General features: G+C 43.7%; 1 protein-coding gene across 10 annotated transcripts in view; it reads left to right on the plus strand.

Annotated features, from left to right (window-relative positions):
• Positions 1-13,765, plus strand: part of tnrc18 (trinucleotide repeat containing 18) — a 161,448-nt gene extending 147,683 nt beyond the window's left edge. For all 10 annotated transcript variants that reach the window (XM_068055767.1, XM_068055771.1, XM_068055769.1 and 7 more), the window contains 3 exons: positions 245-1,452; positions 6,388-6,624; positions 8,310-13,765. In XM_068055767.1, the coding sequence (XP_067911868.1) occupies positions 245-1,452; positions 6,388-6,624; positions 8,310-8,516 (1,652 nt within the window). In that variant the 3' untranslated portion in view covers positions 8,517-13,765. The remainder of the gene's footprint in view (positions 1-244; positions 1,453-6,387; positions 6,625-8,309) is intronic.
• The last annotated feature ends 9,706 nt before the right edge of the window (positions 13,766-23,471 follow it).

A 23,471-nucleotide genomic window follows, 5' to 3' on the forward strand; every position in this document is an offset into this window, starting at 1 on the left:
TTGTAATGTAGCAACCGCAGCAGCCAATTTGTACACAGCAAGATCCCACAAATGGAAAAGTGTTAATCACCAGATAATCTGCTTTTTAGTGATGTGGTTGACCACGTCACTGGGAGAACTTCCTAATCTTCTTCGACTCGAACCATGGGAACTTTTATGACTATCTGTGAAAGCAGGTTGAGGAAAATAATGGAAGAAAATGTAAAATAATTGGAAGTTTTTTTTCTCCCTGACATTCCTTTAGGAACTGACTCTGTCTCAGATCAGACGGAGGTTTCTGGACTGGCGGAGGGTCAGGCTGATGCAGACGGCCAGAGCAAACAAGTTGTGAAAACAAGAAAAGGTCTCCAAAAAAGGAACGCAGGAGCAGCTCTGCCCAGAGTCACGAGTGGGAAGAAGAAGAAAGTGACTAAAGTGAAGCTCGTCCCGAAACAAAATGCACAGCAGACGTCTGCTTTCCCGCCTCCTGTTTTTGGGAATGTTCTTGGCGTGGAAACGTACGGTGACCTGCCGGGGTCGTTGGACTCATTTGTCACCTCCGAGAACACTGGAGTGAACGTGAAGGCAAAGAAGGGGAAGAAAGCGGAAGAAGATCCTCAAGGTTATGGGACTGTTGGTAAAGGGATGAGGAAACAGCTGGAGGCAGAGATTCTAATTAAGTTAGACCATGAAGGGGTGATGTCACCCAAAACGAAGAAGACCAAAGCAATGATGATGGAAGACCAGAACGTAACAGGCAAGATGGACAACAAAACGATGCTCAATCTAACCTATCCTGCAGCAGCTGGGAGTAGTGACGTTAAGCAGAAACCCTCGAAAAGCAAGGGTGCCAAAAAGGAGCCAAACATAGGAGCTGTTTACCCTGGTACGACATTTGGCAGCAATTGTGACATTAAAACCAAAATGAAGAACAAAGAGAAGCAAGATGGGGAAAGTAGTGCGAGCAGCAGCAGCAGTCCAGAGTCTGATGGTGAAGATGATCGACAGAACAATGCAGGAGAAGCTCAGGGAAACAGCAGTGCAACGAGCTCAAGAGCCTCCTCGCCAGTCTCTTCATCATCCCAGTCTTCATCGTCTAGTTCCTCTTCCTCTTCCTCTTCCTCATCCAGCTCGTCCTCTTCATCCTCAACAACTGATGAAGACTCGTCCTGCAGTTCTGACGAGGAGTCCAGCTGTCAGTCCACCCCGGCTCCCACTGCACCTTCGGGACAACAGGCTCGCCCACCAGGCAGGCGCCCTGATCCACAGCCCCAGCAACAAGCCCAAAGACAAAAGCAGAAGCAGCAGCAGAGTAAAAACAAAAGTAAGCCCAAGAAACGAGAGGGCATTCATCTGCCAACAACCAAGGAGCTCGCCAAACGGCAACGTCTGCCTTCAGTGGAGAACCGGCCCAAAATTGCTGCCTTTCTTCCAGCCAGACAACTTTGGAAATGGTTTGGGAAGCCTACTCAGGTAAATATCATCCATAGCTACATATATTTTTAAAAAAGATGAGTACAGTTGAAATATCATAACCTATTTAATGAATGGACCTCCAGCTTAAAGCTAGGAAGTAAACTGTGGTGATTAAAAAAAGAGGAATATTTTCAGAACTTGCATAGATTTTTTTAAAGAGGTTATACTTATTCTGGATAAATAAACTGGTTGAGGTCCCGTGTTGCTTAGGGTGCAGCAGAGGTTTGGGTGCTGTGTTAGTGAGTGGGGCTAGGGTGTGGGAGTATCTGGGTGCACTAAGGGAGATTTGCGAAGGGCTGATGCAAGAGTGGAGTCCATGTGTAGGGGAGAACTGAGGAGTTAGAGCAGTGAGGATTTGAGGAAGATTGGGGCTCTGAGAATTGAGATGTAATGTAGGATTTGAAGGGAATCACATGGCTTTCATCCAGAGTCTAGACCTAAGATAGCGCATCTTGTATGATGGACACGTTGCATGTATGACAGGTGCAGGCAAGACTTATAAGGGGAGAATTTTCCTTGGTCTGTGTCTGGGCAGATCACGAATACAGCAATCAACCCAAAATGGGGCATGAGTACAGTCCACAAACTCGCTGTCCAATGACTATGGTGTATTCGCTGTGCCCAGGATATAGTATGCCTGGGCACAAACCCAGGAAATCTGCTCTATAGAGAGCAGGCCAGGTTTCCTGCAGAATGTTACAGCTGTGGGGCCTTGGGTTCAAATTGTTTATATTCTGCAACATTTATAACTAATATTGGTAATCTGAATGGATTTGTGGCAGAAAACTTAATTGAGAGGCAATTTAAATTTTAAATCCCATTTAAGATAATTGGCAAAAGGACCGGAGGGAAGATGAAGACATTTTGTTTTCACAGTGAGTTGTTGCGATCTGCCCAAAGGGATGATGGAAGTGAATTATTTTTAGTCTTTCACGGATGTGGGCGTCGCTGACCAGGACAGCATTTATTACATATCCCTAATTGCCCATGAGAAAATGGTGATGAGCTGCCTTCTTGAACCGCTGCAGTCCATGTGGGGTAGGTACACCCACAGAGCTGTTAGGAACGGAGTTCCAGGATTTTTACCTAGCAACAGTGAAGGAACGGTGATATAGTTCCAAGTCAGGATGGTGTGTGACTTGGAGGGAAACTTGCAAGGTATTCCCATGCATCTACTGCCCTTGTCCTTCTAGGTGGTAGAGGTCGTGCGTTTGGAAGGTGCTGTCGAACGAGGCGTGGTGAGATTCACTAATCATATTCAAAAGAGAACACTTGCAGGGGAAAATTGTAGAGCTGTGGGGAAAGAGCAGGTTATTTGGACTAACTGGTTAGCTCTTTCAAAGCGTCAACACAGGCAAGATGGGACGAATGGCCTCAATCTGTGGTTTAAGATTCCATAATGTTGCCTCTGTGAGGTGTCTGCAGCCCAGAGTCTGAAAGGTTTCAGAAAGTTCGATTGCAGTATCAGTGTATTGGTCAATGGAATGTCCACACCACTACAATGCAAGCTTTTGCAATAGGATCACTGTGGAGCAGGCTAACTAACTGGGAAAGTCCCAGGTTTAATCCCAGGTCTGTGCTAATTTGGTTATTCTCATTCAGGTCAACAATCAGCCTCCATGACCTCAGGCTGGGCAACAGAAATATCTGTTAGAGTCCCCACTCCTGACTGCTCTCCAGTGACACCTCGTGGGAGACAGACTGAGGATCAACTGTGATGCCAACACCCCCATGATGGAGTAGCTGCTGACCCAGAGAGAACCAAATTCCTGTTAAATTGAATCAAATCCGAACAATCAAAAATGACATACCAATCAGTTGACATTTTTTTCCCTCCTTCTACCAACACTGTCACCTGTAGTGTTGCATCTCCTATTAGTGTTAGTCATGGCTCAGTAGATGGCATGCACTTGTTTCTGAGTCAGGATGGCCAATGACTATCCTTTAACTAACATCAGTAAAACAGATGATCTGGTCATTATCTTTCTCGTTTGTGGGAGTTTGCTGTGTGCAAATTGGCCACTGTGTTTATAGAGTCATAGAATGTTATAGCTGTGGGGGCTTGCAGCCCATCGGGTCCATGACGGCTCTCCACGGAGCTATGCAGTCAGTCCCACTCCCTGGCTCGATCCCCATAGCCCTGCAAGTCTATTCCTCTCAAGTGGCCATCCAACTTCCTCTTGAAGTCATTGATTGTCCTCCTACATTACAACAGTTACTACACTGCAAGAAGTACTTCATTGGTTGTAAAGTGCTTTGGGATGTCCCGGGATCATGAAAGGTGCTATATAAATTCAAGTCTTTTCTTTTTCTTTTATGTTAAGTAGTTATAAGTGGAGACAGCCATGTTTCTGACTGAACTTCCAACTGCTCACATCAGCTCAGCAATTGTTTTGCTCATTGTTGTCATCCTCAGTAATCAGGAAAGGTCACAGTTCCAAGCCACAAAGCTCAGAACATCAGTGACTCTGAAACTGATGCTGACCTGGAGTTGTATTGAGGTGGCATAAATAGAGCTGTTTGTTCCTGAAACATGTCAGCAATATAAATTCAGAAGCAAACATGCCACTGTAAGATTGTCCAAATTTTTCTGTTTGAGGGAACCTCTGCAAATATTAACAGTCCTCATGGCCGCCCCTCTCCCCCAGCCTAACACGTCAGCTACTCCACGGAAACTATGCTAATTACATAGAATATATAGCACAGAAACAGGCCATTCAGCCCAACTGGGTCATGCCAGTGTTGATGCTGCACTCGAGTCCGCCCCCACCCCCCCCAATCCTTCTTCGTCCAACTCTTATCAGCATAACCCTCTATCCCCCACTCCCTCGTATGTTTATCCAGCTTCCCCTTAAATGCGTCTATACTATTCGCCTCAACTACTCCCTGTGGTAGCGAGTTCCACATCCTCACTCCTCTCTGGGTAAAGACATTTCTTCTGAATTCTGTATTTAATTTGTTGGTGACTATCTTATATAACTGGCCTCTAGTTATGCTCTTCCCCACAAGTGGAAACACTCTCTATGTCTGCTCTGTCAAAACCTTTCAATTTTAAAGACCTCTATTAGGTCACAGCTCAGCCTTCTTGTTTCAAGAGAAAAGAGTCCCAGCCTGTTATCCTTTCCTGATGGGTCTTATCTTGCAGTTCTGGTATTGTCCTTGTCCTTGTAAATAGTTTTGCCCCTGCTGCAGTGCCTCTGTATCCTTTTTACACTATAGTGACCAGAACTGTGCACAGTGCTCCAAACGTATCTAACTAAGGTTTGATACAGCTTTAGTATAACTTTTCCACTTTTCAATTCAATATTGCAGAAAACATTTTTTTATTAGCATACACTTGTATCAACAAAATTTGGACGGCGATTTAATTTAATACTGAAAAATACAGAAATTTAATAGATTAACAGAGATTTGACCTTGCAGGCCCCCTGGGCCCCAGTTTTAACTCCCTCTGCCTGGCAGATACCAGGTTAGGGATGGAGTGGGGTTGGGGGGTGTGGGGAATCAGTTTAAATGAAGCCAGTTACTTACCCACTCTGATAACGCTGCCTTCCTGCCATCCCCCAATCTTAACATTCTCTCAGCAGGCAAACAGGGCATCTCCAAGTAGGCAGTGGGTTCTGTCTTTATGGGTAGCAGATCTGACCAGATCATTTATTCCAATGAAACCCAGCCGAGCATTCCCAGACTGCTTTGAGGGCTCATGTGCACGATACACCCTGACCCCCCACCTTTAAAATCGGAGTCCAAGTGTCTGGCTACTCAAGTATGAAAGCCTGGGTTCGGAGTACCCAAGGCATTTGCCTTTGTGGCCCACTTTGGTGCACAGTATGGAGCCGTACAGGCCCCATATATATTTTCAGCACAAGTTTCCACTAAATATGAATATATTTCAAGCTGCAAATACTATACGGCCTGATATTGGATGTGTCCACCAATGAGGCAACAGCGCTAAGAACAGGCCTTTCCAAATCTCCAGGCCCACAGATTTCAAAGCAGATCAAACTGTGAGTAGGAAATAGAAGCGCAAATAGAAAGGAGTTGCTTAAGTCTCGTAGGCCTAGTTGTTGTGGTTCATGGGCTGGATGTTACCCAACAGGCCCACAGTTTGAAAGTTCTAATCTATGTGGAATTCGGTAGTAGATTAACCACATTTCGTTTACTAAACACTGGTGTTTGGCTCAGGAATTTGTATTTCCCTGTGAGTTGGATAAGGATATTTACAGGACAGAATGGCACATAGTTTCTATGTCAGAATTCTGGGCTTGGATTAATTGTTTTCTTTACTGGGATTCACCTGTAGTATCATGTTAAGAATGTCAGCCTCAGGATTAATAGCAGCTGCTTACTATTTAACAGCAATTTTTGAGGAAAATTAATATAAACTTTGGGGAGGAGAAAGAATTAACAATATTTTACAGATAATTTTTTTTTCAGAAAACAGCATTGTTGTATTTTTTTTAACTTGAACTGCAGTGGCAGCTGCTGAAAGAGCCTTGGCCTAACTTCCTAGACTCTTCCTAGAAGCCTGCTTTGTACAGAAAGCCTGCTTTTGTGTCATAGATAGATGGAGTTACTTATTGATGGAAATCTTCTCCCCCAGTACAATATTTACTGCACCACTTTGTGTTAAGCATCAGTTGCCGTTTAAAACAGAGTCTGAAAGAAAAAGCAATAGAAAGGCTTTGCAATATTTGCATTTCTGGTTGTAATGTTTAACTGCAGTTTTAAAAAATCTACTTGCTGTGACACGTACAGTCACTAGTGGCCCCACCCGCATCTTAATAAACACAAGAAGCTGTCCTACTTAAGTAATCCCTACATTTCATACCTATACATCATCAATCTACAACTGGAACACAATATGCCACTGTTAATGTTACACTATCAATTATTTGTGGGGAATGATTAACATGCCTCATCTTTGTGCAGAGGAGAGGAATGAAGGGAAAAGCGAAGAAGCTCTTCTACAAAGCTATTGTCAGAGGCAAGGAAATCATTCGCCTTGGAGACTGTGCCGTCTTTCTCTCTGCTGGACGCCCCAATTTGCCGTACATCGGTAGGATTCAAAGCATGTGGGAGTCCTGGGGCAACAACATGGTGGTACGAGTGAAATGGTTCTACCATCCGGAAGAGACCAACCTGAGCAAAAAACTCAATGATGGGAAGGTGAGTTTGGAAAGCAATCCTTGACCTATTTCAGACCTGGACCATTAACCCATTAATACCCCTGTATGCAGCTCAGGTATTTCCTGTCCATGCACTTTACTGGCCAACTTATAGGCTCCAAAGTTTGAATGGATATTGCACATTTCAGGGGATCTGTTCCCTTTTTCTGATTATATTATGCCTCCAAAGTTCAGATTAGCAGCATGTGGATTGGTACCTGAATGTTACAAGTAATGTTTTCACTCATCTTTAGGTCTGGTCTGTCAAGCTACGTTCCTAATTGCAACACTTTATCAGACAGCCATGCAGACTGTTCAAAATTCTAAGTATAATAACCATCAGTCTACTGACTCTTTCTGCCTGCTCCCTCTCCTGAAAGCATGTACTCTTGGCTGGTGTATGGTTCCACACCGGCCAGTAGTTCCCAGTTGTCTTCTAGCATCTTGCATAATTGGCCACTAACTATTACTTATCAATGAGCCATGACAATAAGTGTTGGCATTCCCTTTCAACATCAGAGGGCATTACAGGCATGTCTAATCAGGTCTTCCTCCAACATCCCAACATCTATTTCCACATTGGGGCAATGGATGGCAAATGTACCTGGGATCCCTGGCAATTCTTCCCCTTCCCAACCTGAGAGTGCTGATGACAATTGTGGCCTGCTTACTGCCATCAAGGTTTCACACTGGGATTTTCCTAGTTTGTATGACTCACCTGCTCACTGAGTCAACTCCCTGAGCCACTTTAAAGGCCTAGAAATTGAGATGCACAGTGCTCATTTTTCAGGCACTAAGCAGGCTGCTAAGACCCAAAATGCCAGACAGGAAGTACACCAACAGACATACAGGGTACAGACAAATAAGATATTCTTTAAGCACGCCTGAAGCAGGAAATAGGCCCTTTATATGTGCAAATAACGGGCCTTATGACTGTTTGAGGTCCCCACACCAAGACTGGTTTGCCCTGCAATGCTAGCAGCAGCCCGATTTTGTTTGTTTATTCTTTTCCTCAGACTTTATGCGGTCCCCTGCACCAGAATGGTGAGGTCCAAGGTTCCCAAGATATTGGGCTACTTCACCTGCCCGATGACAATGAACTCCAAGGCTCAATATCTTGGGAGCCTCCTCCCCCAAGCGGGCACTCCTCAATTTCTGGGCCATTTGATGTCACTCATTTTAGAAACCCTTTTCAGAAAAGTGGAAAGATCCGATTTGATTAATTATTATTATTGCACTTCCCTGCAGGGTGCATAGCCCTTCCACTTTATATGGAAAATGAAGGCCGGTCTGATTTTAAATAGTCTCAGCAGATAATTAAAAAAGAGTGACTGGGACATGATTTGTTTTCCTTTCAGATGGTTCACTGTGTTTAGTGTGTGCAAGAGTAACCGGAATGTTGCCAGTATGTTTTGCATACTTCTAGTATAAAAGCAAAGTGCTGATAGATAAGATACACACTTCACAGCTCTGTGATTGGACAGTGTCTGAGCTTATACAATGCTAGTTTTGCTAATTCTCAACCAGCTAATAAGTTAAAAACAAATGTTGGGGGAGCGGAAAGGGGAGAGGAATTGTTTACATTTGTGGAATTTTGCATTCAAAACCATTACAGGCAGGATGTGTCGAATGGCCACCTAATGTGCTATAAGAGTCTGTGATAATCCTCCTTTTTCCTCCCCTCAGCGTGCTTTGTACCAGTCTTCACACATAGACGAAAATGATGTCCAAACCATCTCACATAAGTGCCAGGTGGTCAACCTTGACCAGTATGAGCTGATGGTCAAGACCAAGAAATACCAAGACAGTGAGGACTTGTATCACCTGGCAGGAACCTACGAGCCAACCACAGGCATGATCTTCAACACGGATGGTGTGCCCATCATTTGCTAAAATAGAAACGAAGGTGGATTGGCGACAAGAATCCAAGGCCTTTCTGGGAAAACTGTCCAAATAAAGAGGGAACAAAGCATTGGAATTTCCCAAGAACAAAACAGTGGCAAAGACGGCCTTCCCTCTTCAGGTCCATAGCTTTTTTTTTTGCCAGAACAGGCCTTCAGCAGTGCCTACCAGTCCAGAGAAAGTTAGCTGACCTGTGCTCACAACCAGCAAGACTCCCCGCAGGCAGAAACAAAGAACAGTTTATGCACTTAATATGAATGAATAGGATGATGTCATTTCACTGTCCAGTCTGGACATTTTTGGTCTCTTTGGCCAGGATTCTGTGGTGGTGGCCACTGTCTGTTGTTTGACGTCATGTTTGAACACGAGAAGTTGAAAGACCTCAGTTTCACTTCAGGCAGAAGAGCGTCATCTGAGTTTTGAGCATGTTGATAAAAAAGAAACAAAAGTTTTAGAAGAGATACTATATTATTGTATTTTTCTACAGCACAGATTGATTACTTCCTTCTCAGCCTAACCTTATTCAGGTGGGGCGAAGGAAGCACTTTTATGTACAGTTGTCAGAATGGTCTACTAATGTCCTGTATCAAATATCTGAATGGAGTCTTTTCTAATGACTGTGAAATATGACCTATCAGAGAAATGAGAGGGTTAAGCTCTATTTATAGCTTGTGAGATCAATGAACTCTTCCGGGGATGGACAGATGTAAATTCACAGTGAACTCGAGCAGTATTTTGCCTAGGTGGCGACTAAGAAAGAAAACTATAGTGTTGATGGAGAGCACTTATTTCACTGCCGAATGCCTTCTAAGGAGAGGTGATCACAGACAATCGAGAGTGAGGAGAGAGATTTTCACATTGTATTTGTGTACATAGATACTCATATGTGTTGTACAGACAATTACAACTAACCTTTGAATGCCACTTGCAGTTCACTCCATATTGGTATTAACTGCAGAGATTCGTATAAGGCCTCTTTTGCAGGGAAAATGCTAACCACTTGCACTTGAATCCACGTCAGTGGAACTACAGTATACGCTCTTTATGTGTTGGATCCCAGTGCACTGCGGGAATGTGTCTTCCTTGAACATCTCACTAAATACATTCCCACAATGCACTGCACCACTGAGCATGCTCAGTAGACCCAGCTGACTTTTGTGCCCAGAATCATTCAAACTACATCAAATCCCCCATCAAGAGGATTATCTTTGGCTCATAACCAATTAATATTTATAATGTATCTAAAACTAAATATTGCAGGAGCTTATGTTGAATAACATAAACAAAAATATAATGCCCCAGAAGTATCCTTGTTGAACAAATAGTTCCATTTGGTAAGTTGGGTTTTTAAAAGCCATCAATTTTTGTCAGAAAATGTTTGCTTTTTATTTTTCTGTTGCCTAAGATCATTAATAAAAGTCACTTAACCTTCTGCAGTTTAAAAATATTCAGGCATTGCCTTGATGTTTAGTAGGATTCACAGCTAAGATCATATTAGCAAATAAAGCAAAATGAGAAGCCTTTTTGACACAAACCACTTCTGACCAGCCCTTATTTTTCAAAACAAACCGAATTATTTCACCATTCTTTTCAGTTTCATGAGTAAATTCTCTGAAATAATTCATCCCAAAACATATTCCTTTTCAAACTAAATTTTTTGTTGTGTTACGATCTTATTCCAAAAGTTTAATGTATAAGTTTAATGTATACACAAAGTATTCAAAACAGCAGTGTGTCCTGGCTATGGGGCTGCAAAAAGGCAAAACGTATTTGTGACTGTGCACTTTCCACCTGTTACAACAGACTGCATCAGAGCTACCAGAACAGGAGGAGTTTTCAGTCATATTGTGAGGCAGACAGCTTCCCTAGAATGTAGTGTGCACTTCTCACCATAGCAACCAGGTCTTACAGGACAATTATCATCTTGTTTAACCGCCTTTTAATTAACCTCTAGATTCCCAAGAAGCTGCAAAAACAATTTTAATTAACACTGTAAAATACAGACTAGTTTTATGTGGCCAGTGTTGGATTGGTATTTCTGTGCAGCGCTTATGATGACATAAACCTCTTTTTTTTTTAAATTTGAGCTCATCAGTGTTTTGCATCTTGAGGGATTTTATAAATAAAATGTACGTCAAAAATCGAAATCAAACAAACAATTTCAGGGAGTTTTTTTTTTAAATTGGTGAAATAATTAACGAAAATATTCTTCAGACACAATTCCCAAGTAGGGCAAGAAGTGGCATGTAGAAGTTCATCTTGGCCAGTCATGTGAAGCAAGTGGCATGCTGGTCATCTGCTTCATTAATAGACTAGTACCAGGTTTAAACTCGAGTTCCCCAGTCCCAAGGTTAATTCCTTTTGCAAGACAGAAGCACTCTGCAGATAATGTATTTTTTAAGCTCCAATATGACAAACAAAAATCTTTTGAAGTATTAAACAGTCTGATGAGGTATTGGCCCCTTTTTGGGATGACACTTCAAAGGACAACTCTTGCTGGGCTATGACATTGGGTTATTTCGTATGTTACAGTTGGGTGTCTGACAAGTGTAGTGTAATACTGAGCAAGTGTCCTCTCCCCACACTATTAGTCATGCACATGGGAGCAGTATTAATCTTATTCCCTGTATTTAGAGGTGTCAAATTTAACCTAACACACCCAAAGGGAAGCTGACTAGATTGGATGCAACACTGGTTTACTCCCTGCCTGATTTTTACTCTCTGGTGTCACCAGAGAGCAATATTGGATAGGGTGTAAACAGCGTTGCACCCAATCCCATGGGATTCCCGCCCGCCGAGTTAGGTTAAAATTACACCTAATATTTATGCGGGTTCAGCCGAGATACAAAGAACTGCAACTATCAGAAACCTGAAGTAAAACCAGAAAAATGCTGAAGATGCGCAGCAAGTCAGTCTGTTTCTGAACAAAACCACAGGTCATATTTTACGATGCATTCCCTTCATCAATTGCTCACTGAACATCCAGCATTTGCCGGTTTTATTTTCTGCCTTGCATTATTCGCTTCACATACCTTTCACCCAATTACATTGTTTTTTTGACAACCAAGACCTCACTCTTAAGATAGACTCAGACTTAAAAAGTTTTGGCACTGTGCCAAATTTCATCAAGATTACAAATAACAGAAAGCTGGGGAATTGACCGTTATGATAATATTATCACTTGACTCCTGCATTGTCTCTCTCAAGTTTATCGTAACAGATTACATATCACGAGGGTCCATTTGCACAAAACCCTTGCATACGTTTCCTTGTACAACTCCTGTTGGAAATTAATGAAAGCTTAGATAAAGTCCACACCTGAGTCAGGGATCCATAATCAATGGATAGAATCGAGGCAGTACAAACAGTTCATTGATTTTGGGGCTCTTGTAATTTAGTTTTTTTTCGAAATAAAGGTTTTTAAAAAGATCTGGTGACCAGTGAGGCTTTAATGGATAAGAATTTATCAGAATACTTTTAGTCTTTTTTTTGTTGTTCATTTGCGTTCTTGTTCGTTACCTTACCTGCTCTCCACATCCTTTCCTGTAGGCACATGTCCCAGTGCCATTCCCTCTAACTAACTGGGAGAGCACATCAAGGTTTACCCAATGATGTTGACACCAGGGCTTCTCCCTCGCCTTACTGCAGGTCAAGAGACACCTCACCTAGGCACCAGGCCAATAATTGACAAAACCCTTCACCTTGTCTGAGTGGCAAATTTATGTGTCAGGAAACAATTAGGAAGCTAGCACGTTAACAGCTGTAGTCAGCTGCTGAACAGGAGTGGGCAACTGTTCCTAGCAGTAACATCTGTTAACTTTGAATGCAGCTTAATTCTAAGCACTACCAACACTCTTCAGGTGGATCATCTTAACTCAAGTCCCTTCAGAGCCAAGCATTTGAGTCACAAGTGTATGTTTCGCAGGTAAATTAACAAACTCTTACTGCAAGAAGAACTCTGTGTAGATTGATGTCTGGGAAAGCTGGCTACAAATTGCCAAAAAACACTCACCATAATTCGTTTAAAAACAATTCAACACTTTTTTTAAATGCTAAAAATAAACAGTAAGCTCTTTTGTTCTGTCTGTTCGTACAATGGCATCACAAGTTCAAAGGTCATTTTGCTACGGTTGAAGAGCAAATGCTGAATCTCCATGTTTTTAAAAAAAAAATCTTAACTGGTTAATGTGGTAATTTTATAACTACAGTTTGGGGTTAATTGACATCTTTTGGCATTTTCCCTGAGGTAAGTGGCTACATTTTCAAAAGTACTTAATTGGCTGTAAAGTGCTTTGGGACATCCTGAGGTTGTGAAAGGTGTGAAAGAAAAGCACGTTTTTTTTCTTTTATAAGATTTTTATGGAGTTGGAGATGTCAGACTGGTGCCATAGGAGGCGGTTAGGATAAGGAGGAGTCTCCACTGGATCTTGCCCCAGGCCACATTGAGCCTGAGAAGTACCTGATGGGTGTTAAGGGGAGATAACTACCTTAGCTGAATGGAGAACTTGTGATGTTGGCATACATTGTTTTTAAGGTAATATGTAACAAGTTATGCTAATGCAACTTCAGCCTCTACTACCAGTGATTTCTGGCCTTGTATGCGGATTGTATTTCAACAAGAAAATAGTTTAAAATGATGACACTTTAAATCCTTCCTGTAATCAGCTCCTGCTCTAAATGGAGGGTTGTACTGATGCTTGTAAAGAGCCACTATTGTTTTGTTAAGAAAAGGAGCATTGTAACAATATGATTTGCTAAAATCACTACCCCCCCCCAAAAAAATCTCCTCAGTTGTAAAAGTGCAATACAGTTGACTGACTGGATTCTCTAAAGTAGCTGCTAGTGGAAGATAAAAGATTTTTTGTAATTTTGATTACCATAAAAATAGAAAAACAAGAGCAGGCAGGAGGCTGGTCCACCCTGGGTCCTTGCTCTGTGAACTTCCTTTAACAGTCAGTGTGTTCCTGTTATGTGTAAAACAGTTTTAAAAAAATAGTTAAAAGGGGTTTAAAAAAATTATTTTGGAAATTTAAAAAAAGCTTCAAAACATTTTGTAAATGAGCTGTTGCGGGGGTGTCATGTTTTGATTCTGTTTGTATAAACATTTAATCTTGTGTGTGTAAGGGGAAACACTGATAGTGTATAAAACTCACTTATGTGGAACTTTTTATTGATACTTCAGAGTTTTACAAAGTGTTCCTTTTGAAGCATTTTAGTAACTCAGATTTTTATACTTTATTCATCAATAAACTGAATATTAAAAAAACACATTTGGTATGTGTGTGTGTTTGAGGTTTGAAGTGCTTTGTTTACGAAATGAGGCCTGAGAGGGATTTGGTTTTGCTTCGGCTTAGGTGATTCATTTCCTCTTAGTGCAAATATATAAAATGTCATGAGGTGAGATATTGTCACACGGTCGCTGACTACTTTTATTTTACACAGCTGCTTTAAAAATGGAGCATGGAGCAATTTCGAGTGAACACACTAACCAGAGGAAATTATGCTGCTCGCCTATTCTACATCTGTGTACTCTGTTACAGCCACATGGTAAGGGGAGTGGATGGTTCTCACTGTTCAACTCCCACCTGACCACAGAAATTTTTTTTTTATTATTAGGGTTTAACCCCTTTTGTATTTTATTTGTCAAATAAACAGTCAGCGACAGGTTTTCTTGTAGGTTTAAAAACAGAAGATTAATTATTTATTGAGCAAAAAGCCTTATCCCGAAATTGTTGCAACTTCACCTACTCACGCATTCACTCGTGCACACATACACACACAAGAGACAGATAGAAAGGAAAAGGAGTAAGTGGTTTTCAAGTGAGGTAGTGTTTCGGGTTTCATGATAAACCTGTTGAATTGTTTCGGAAGTCAAGTTCTTGTTGGTTGCAGGCCTGAGGTGTTTGTCAGTTTCTCTCTTGGTTAAAGTTTAGTTTGAAGACAGAGGATCACTTCCAATTTCACTGCTGCATAAGTTGAAAATGTAGAATTTGCAGCAAGGTGCCTCCCTTCTAGCTTGCTGGATTTTCTCCCAGCTCTTAGCTGGTCAAGATTTTTGGTGATGCTTCATTCTAGAGAGCTGCCCTCTTTAAGGTAAAAGTTTGTCACATCAGATTCTGGTAGGAGACACTTTGGTCTCTTCCCCCAAGGTGATCACACAATGGCCCAGGATGAGAATAATCCAGTTATGATGTTTCCACTCATAAGCTTCTTTGTTTCAGTAGAACCCATTCAATTCAGGAATGTTTCAGGATGGGTGTAATCGACACTTCTCAACCTAGTTAGGCATCTTTTGTTCTAAACAGATAGTGTGGCAATATTCGAATACACATGTGGCCATCTTTTGCAGCATTGTCCATTTTTTAAAAAGGTAAAGTCATTTTTATAACTTTTCAGTTTGAGTCTGTATTTTTTCATCGTCTCACTTCTCGTCAGCATGACACCTCACATATGTTCAATTTGGAAGGATACACATCTTGGTGCATTCCTGCTGCTCTGTCTTGAGCCCTTTTTCGCCGCATAGTTCCAGCTACTAGTGGCAGACAGGCAACAAGCAAGATAAAGTAGATAGGAGTAGGAGTTGACCATTCAGCCCCTCCAGTCTGTTCTGCCATTCAATGGTATCATGGCTGACTTGCACCTCAACTCCAATTTCTCGCCTTTGCTCCATCTTCCGCAATATCCTGACCTGGCAAAAATCTATTGATCTCCATCTTGAAAAGTAAGTGAGGCCTTGAAGGTCCACCTATACATGTGGTTTGCTCTAGCATAACTGGGAAGAAGTGGCCTGAGACTCTGTTCTTGGCCTCTGATATATGGTTGGCACCTCTGGTTGAACATATTCCTGGAGGTATCATCACATGATCTCCAACTGCCCCACCCCATGTTCCTGGCATTGGTCACCTATCGTCATGGTGTACCCCCTTCCCTGACCAATTGGAAAGCAAAGGGACTCTTCTTTACCCAATTCGATGATTCATGACTATCAGTCAAACAGCCTTCTTTCCCATTTCTGATACTTTTATAACTAGTAAAAATTGTTCCAAGATTAATTCTTAAAACCAATTTTTATTGCCCCAATGAATTTTCTCCTGGGTTGCTCATGGCAGTGACCTGGAGATCAGTCTTCAGTTCCTGGAGACTCGAGGACAATCCTGGAGGGTTGGCAACCCTATGGCTGACCTGCACCTCAAATCCATTTGCTTCATATCTCTTGATTCCCTTACCTAACAAAAATCTACTGATCTCAGTCTTGAAGACTCCAAAATTAAGTGAGACTTTGAAGAGCCACCTAGAAGGGTGCTTTGCTCTAGCATTGCTATGAAGAACAGTATCTTTTTTGGCCACTGGTAGTCTGCCCATGAAGGTATTTTTATACACTCTGGCCTAAACAGACCTTCCTCAACTGTTAGGGAAGATACAGTGACCAGAAGGTCTAAAAATGTGACTTTAAAACGATCGCAAACTGTTCTGTATTAAAAATGGGGCTGGTTATGTTTCTGTAGATTACCCTCCGACAGCCAGTACTGGATGGACAGAATTTCCTCCAACTAAATATAGGGAAGACTGAAACTATTGTATTCAGCCCGTCACAAACTCCCTTCCCTGGCAACTGTCTGAGACTGAACCAGACTGTTCGCAACCTTGGTGTTATATTCAATCCGAGATAAGCTTCCGACCACATACCTGCACAATAACTAAGACTGCCTTTTGTCTCCTTTGTAACATCACCCGATTCCCTGCCACCTCAGCTCATCTGCTGCTGAAACTAGGATCCATGCTTCTGTTACCTCTCGACCTGACCATTCCAACGCACTCCTGGTCGGCCTCCCAGCTTCCACTCTCCATAAACTTTAGCACATCTAAATCTCTGCTGCCCATACCCTGAGGCACAGTGTGGCTTTCGTGCAGAGAGATCGACTATTGACATGCTGTTCTCCCTTCGTCAGATACAGGAGAAATGCCGTGAACAACAGATGCCCCTCTACATTGCTTTCATTGATCTCACCAAAGCCTTTGACCTCGTCAGCAGACGTGGTCTCTTCAGACTACTAGAAAAGATCGGATGTCCACCAAAGCTACTAAGTATCATCACCTCATTCCATGACAATATGAAAGGCACAATTCAACATGGTGGCTCCTCATCAGAGCCCTTTCCTATCCTGAGTGGTGTGAAACAGGGCTGTGTTCTCGCACCCACACTTTTTGGGATTTTCTTCTCCCTGCTGCTTTCACATGCGTTCAAATCCTCTGAAGAAGGAATTTTCCTCCACACAAGATCAGGGGGCAGGTTGTTCAACCTTGCCCGTCTAAGAGCGAAGTCCAAAGTACGGAAAGTCCTCATCAGAGAACTCCTCTTTGCTGACGATGCTGCTTTAACATCTCACACTGAAGAATGCCTGCAGAGTCTCATCGACAGGTTTGCGTCTGCCTGCAATGAATTTGGCCTAACCATCAGCCTCAAGAAAACGAACATCATGGGGCAGGATGTCAGAAATGCTCCATCCATCAATATTGGCGACCACGCTCTGGAAGTGGTTCAAGAGTTCACCTACCTAGGCTCAACTATCACCAGTAACCTGTCTCTAGATGCAGAAATCAACAAGCGCATGGGTAAGGCTTCCACTGCTATGTTCAGACTGGCCAAGAGAGTGTGGGAAAATGGCGCACTGACACGGAACACAAAAGTCCGAGTGTATCAGGCCTGTGTCCTCAGTACCTTGCTCTACGGCAGCGAGGCCTGGACAACGTATGCCAGCCAAGAGCGACGTCTCAATTCATTCCATCTTCGCTGCCTTCGGAGAATACTTGGCATCAGGTGGCAGGACTATATCTCCAACACAGAAGTCCTTGAAGCGGCCAACATCCCCAGCTTATACACACTACTGAGTCAGCGGCGCTTGAGATGGCTTGGCCATGTGAGCCGCATGGAAGATGGCAGGATCCCCAAAGACACATTGTACAGCGAGCTCGCCACTGGTATCAGACCCACCGGCCGTCCATGTCTCCGTTATAAAGACGTCTGCAAACGCGACATGAAATCGTGTGACATTGATCACAAGTCGTGGGAGTCAGTTGCCAGCATTCGCCAGAGCTGGCGGGCAGCCATAAAGACAGGGCTAAATTGTGGCGAGTCGAAGAGACTTAGTAGTTGGCAGGAAAAAAGACAGAGGCGCAAGGGGAGAGCCAACTGTGCAACAGCCCCAACAAACAAATTTCTCTGCAGCACCTGTGGAAGAGCCTGTCACTCCAGAATTGGCCTTTATAGCCACTCCAGGCGCTGCTTCACAAACCACTGACCACCTCCAGGCGCGTATCCATTGTCTCTCGAGATAAGGAGGCCCAAAAGAAAGAATATCCTAACTCACACCAAGTCCCATTCACCCATCACCCCTGTGCTCACTGACCTACATTGGCTCCTAGTTGAACAACGCCTCAATTTTAAAATTCTGATCCTTATTTTCAAATCCCTCCATGGCCTCACCCCTCCCTAACTCTGCAATCTCCTCCAAACCAACAGAGATCCTCTAACTTTGGCCTCTTGATCATGCCCTGATATTCATCACGCCAGCATTGGTGGCCGTGCCTTCAGCTGCTACAACCCTAAGCTTTGATATTCCCTCCCTAAACCTCTCTGCCTCTCTTTCCTTCTTTAAGACACTTCTTAAAACCTACCTCTTTGACTAAGCTTTTGGTCATATCTCCTAAAGTCACCTTATGTGGCTCATGGTCAAATTGTGTGTGATACCACTCCTATGAAACAACATTTAAGAAGTATTTAGATGAGCTCTTGAAACGTCATAGCATACAAGGCTACGGGCCAAGTGCTGGAAAATGGGATTAGAATAGTTAGGTGCTTGATGGCCGGCATAGACACGATGGGCCAAAGGGCCTGTTTCTGTGCTGTTTAACTCTATGACTCTATGAAGCGCCTCGGGCCATTTTACTACGTTCAAGTGCTCTATAAATGCAAGTTGTTGTTGTAATGTAAATAGATTAATATTCCTTTTACAAATTGTTCAGGGAAGGAAACCATACAGTAGTAGCATCACAATGCAAATACTGTATTGCTCAACAACATTTACACACTTACCACTGAATTAGGTTGCGGTAACTAATCCTTGCCCACTTTGCAACTGACTTCAGTTTGCTATCTGCTCAGCTTTTAATCCGCTGCCTGCTCTCTGCTTCCACCTTAGGATCTAAATCTAGCAGTCAAGAATTAGGCCTTTGACACCAGGAAGGTGGTGGCTTTTTCCAACTGATAGGGCCGTAAAGTTCAAGAAAGGCAAACTGAATAGTGGGGGGAATATGGTCTAAGCGGGGGTTTGAGACCATAGCTTTTTGAACCAGGCGTGGCATTTTAAGAGGACTCTGGAAGAAATCTTCAGACAATAAAGTGGAGCTCGTAGAACTCTGACAAGGTTTTTCAATCATGTGCATGTAGGTTTGCCAACTCTAGTTGGATATATTCCTAATGATTTCATCACATGACCTCTGACCTCCAACCATCCCGCCCAGTCAAGCAAACCTTTTCTTCCCATCTCCAATAAGTAACAAAATGAAAACGTTCAAAGAAAATGAAAAAAACACACCCGCATTTGTTTTAATGTCTCTCTGATTTTTTTTTCTCCCGGGTTGCTCGCAACAGTATTTTTAATTTCTGGAGACTCTGGGACAATCCTGGAGGGTTGGCAACCCCCTGTGCGTCTGTTAGACGCACCTTCCCCTCAGAGGGGCCTCCTGAGTGACAGATTTATCCCGACAGCTGTCGCGGATGCTCGGTGAGCTACACTGATTAAAGACTCTGGGTGAGATGGATGACAGCAGCTGTCCAAGGTGGAAAGCCTCATCGCCTCAAGGTTATCAGCCCCTGAGCTGATGAAACTTGCAGCAGGAGCTGTCAGAATCTAGTGTCAGGCAGCCCCTGGACCAAACCTCCAGCCTCTGGACCATGCAGGCCATCTTCTTGCCAGAGACTAAGTGGTCTCTGTATCTTCTTATTTTGCAGCAATGGTACACGGAGTCAGTATGGGAGCACTCAGTTCACTGCTGTTTCCTTGTCTGGCAGGGTGCACATTCCTGGCGTTTTCTATTTTTCTTCCAGCATTCAAAGGCTTTCTTAATTCGAATATGCTGTTGGTTCGTGGTCAACTTTCAGTGCCTTGCAATCTGAGGCATTCCCTGCTGCCTCGACTGTAGATATTCCCTCATAGTTTGTGAGGAGAGGGGAGCTGGTTTGTTATTTCGCGGAGGTGTTCAAAATCATAATGGGTTTTGATAGAGTAAATAGGGAGAAACTGTTTCCAGTGGCAGGAGGGTCGGTAACCAGAGGACAGAGATTTAAAACAATTGGCAAAAGGAGCAGAGGCAGGATCAGGAGAATTTTGTTATGCATTGAGTTGTTATGATCTGGAAGGCACTGCATGACAGGATGGTGGAGGTAGATTCAATGATAACTTTTAAAAGGGAATTGGATAAATACTTGGAGGGGAAAATGTGCAGGGTTATGGGGAAAGAGCAGGGGAGTGGGACTAATTGCCCAGCTCTATCAAGGAGCCAGCATAGACTCAATGAGCCAGGTGGTCACCTCCTGCGCTGTATTATTCTATGATTATACAGTTCCCTGCCACATCCCTGAGAGAGGATGTGTTTAAATAGTGATTGCTTATTTTCTCCTCTCCCTCCTGTCCTGAGGGTGCTGACTGATCCTGGGAGATGGTTCCACAAGCACCAACGGTCCTCCTTGGATGTGATAAACCTAGGGAGAGAGGAAGTATTCATGGGATCAGCATCCTTGAAAGTTGATAAATCACCAGGGCCAGATGAAATGTACCCCAGGCTGTTAAAAGAAGCAAGAGAGGAAATAGCGGAAGGTCTGACCATCATTTTCCAGTCCTCACTGGATACAGGTGTGGTGCCGAAGGATTGGAGGACTGCTAACATTGTACCTCTATTTAAAAAGGGAGCAAAGGATTATCCGAATAATTACAGGCCAATCAGTCTAACCTCAGTAGTGGGCAAATTTTTGGAATCTATTCTGACAGGATAAACTGTCACTTAGAAAGGCACAGGTTAATCAAGGAAAGTCAGCATGGATTTGTTAAGGGACGATCTTGTTTGGCGAACTTGATCAAATTTTTTGAAGAGGTAACAAGGAAGATAGATGAGGGTAGTACTGTTGATGTGGTCTACATGGATTTTAGCAAGGCTTCTGACAAGGTCACACATGGCAGACTGGTTAAAACAATAAAATCCCATGGGATCCAGGAAAATGCAGCAAGGTGGATACAAAATTGGCACAGTGGCAGGAAACAAAGGGTAATTGTTGTTTTAGTGACTGGAGTGCTGTTTCCAGTGGTGTTCTGCAGGGCTCAGTACTGGGTCCCCTGCTTTTTGTGGTATATTTTAATGATTTGGACGTAAATGTAGGGGGCATGATCAAGAAGTTTGCAGATGATACAAAGATTGGCCGTATGGTAGATAGCGAAGAGGATAGCTGTAGGCTGCAGGAAGATATTGATGGTCTAGTTAGATGGGCAGAAAAGTGGCAAATGGAATTCAACTTGGAGAAGTGTGAGGTGATGCATTTGGGGAGGTTAAACAAGGCAAAAGAATACACGATTAATGGGAGAACACTGAGAAGTGTAGAGGAAGTGAAGGACCTTGGAGTGAATGTCCACAGATCCCTGAAGGTAGCAGGACAGGTCGGTAAGGCGGTTAAGAAGGTATATGGAATCCTTTCCTTTATCAGCCAAGGTATGGGCCAAGGAGCAGGGAGGTTATGCTGGAACTGTATAACTCATTGCTTAGGCCACAATTTGAGTACTGTGTGCAGTTCTGGTCACCTCATTACAGAAAGGATATAATTGCACTAGAGAGGGTACAGAGGAGATTTACAAGGATGTTGCCAGGACTGGAAAAATGCAGCTATGAGGAAAGATTGGCTAGGCTGGGGCTGTTCTCCTTAAAACAGGGAAGGCTGAGGGGAGATCTGATTGATATGTACAAAATTTTGAGGGGCTTGGACAGAGTGGAGGTGAAGGGTCTATTCACCTTAGCAGAGAGGTCAGTGATGAGGGGACATAGATTTAAAGTGATTGGTATAAAAATTAGAGGGGAGATGAGGAAAAACTTTTTCACCCAGAGGGTGTTGGGGGTCTGGAACTCACTGCCTGAAAGAATAGTTGAGGCAGAGACCCTCAACTCGTTCAAAAGAAGTCTGGATCTGCACCTCAAGTGCTGTAATCTGCAGAGTTACGGACCAAATGCTGGAAGGTGGAATTAGAATAGATGGATCGTTTTTCAGCTGGCACAAACACAATGGGCCAAGTGGCCTCTTTCTGTGCCTTAAACTTTCTATGATTCAATGATTACCTCAGCCAGAGGCTGTTCATCACAGAGGAATCTCAGCGCATCTTTGACTCAGGACAGGGGTCAAAGGTTTCCTTGTGGGATCTGGAGGAGCAAAGAAAGTTACAAATATTTTTAAAATATGCCTTTCTGGGTCACAACTGCTGTTTCCGAAAGGTTTGACCAGGCAGGGAAGTCACCACTGCTTGTCCTTCCCCGCCCAGGCCTCAGGTTAAAATGGCAGGTGTGACCGATGACACCAGCTGCATATCCAAAGAGCTTGGGGTTGCTGTCCCTTGGCACCTGTAATTTAAAATGTAAACGGTCAGGTCAGGGTGGGAAGGCAATGGGTAAATCACAGGCCTCCATCCCCTCACCTGCTCCATTACAGGGGCTTATCACCCCTTGCCCCTAGGCCTGGTTTCCGCCAAGCAAGTGGGAGTTAAAGTTGACCCCACAGTCTCAGGATATCCTTACTGCCGTCACTGCTCTCCCCACTCAGGCCTCCAACTAAAATTACAGACAGGTCCCTCTGATCCGAGCAGGTTATATTAAAACCCACAGGGAAGGCAGCTGGATCTAAGGCCGTAAATCATGCTTCTCATTTTAACTGCATCCCCTCCCCTGCCCAGGTCCTGCCAAGCTGGGGTGGGACACTGAGTGTCAGCAGCCTCCTCGATTACAGCCTAGTCCCATTCTGTCCTCACCAGTATCTGCACATTTATAATTCCAACAAGGGCTGCTGCCGAATAACTGGGGAAGCAAAACTAATTGTGGCTTTCCTACAGCCATCCTGGACAAAATGATATGACAGTATCGGCCAGGAAATGTACCCTGGGACTTGAGAATGTGTGGGTTCGATATTCACCCCAAATAATGCGAGGGAGGTGGACAGGGGGTAAATATAGGAAGTCAGGGAATGCATACCCAAACTGCTGCGTATTTGACTGCTGCCAGTTTTAGGGCAGTGGGTTGCGGGGTGCATGTGACCATCTCCCAGAGGCGGGGTACTTCACTATCATGTTTAAATCAGGCCCACACCGTGCAGTTGGATTTAAAGTTTACAGATGCCGCCAGAGTGCAGGAAACCTGGCAGCAAAATGGAGGTTGGGTCTGCCAGCTCCAGCAGGCTAATGTTTCATATAGCACTCCTTGTGGGTCACGAGGAAAAGGAGTGCCACCTCCCCCTCCACAAACCTCCCAAAATCGACCTCAAGGACACTTTTGGCCTCCTGACTGCCAATTGCAGCCTGTCCTCACTGCCCCGATCGACAATCCATCCCACCCCTCTAAACCCCAATCGCCAACCTGCCCTGCGATTGTCCATGCCCTTCCGCGCTCCCACCTCCCACCAACTACTGAACACAAACCTCAATCTTTCTATCCCTTCGTCCCAGTTCCCTTCTCGCCGCTCACCAAGGTTTGATCCTTCCCAGTTGCTGGGAACTGTTCCCAGCTGTCCCTGGCTGTAGCCTCCTGTCGCTTACTTTCCTGCTGTCAGTCTACTGGCTCTCAGGCAGGAAACCGAGGCAGACAATAATAGGTGATCCTGCCATTAAATTTGACAGGACCTCCACGTCCCAGGATTTCAGG

Source organism: Heterodontus francisci, chromosome 24, assembly GCF_036365525.1.
Source record: "Heterodontus francisci isolate sHetFra1 chromosome 24, sHetFra1.hap1, whole genome shotgun sequence".
NCBI classification, from domain to species: Eukaryota; Metazoa; Chordata; class Chondrichthyes; order Heterodontiformes; family Heterodontidae; genus Heterodontus; species Heterodontus francisci.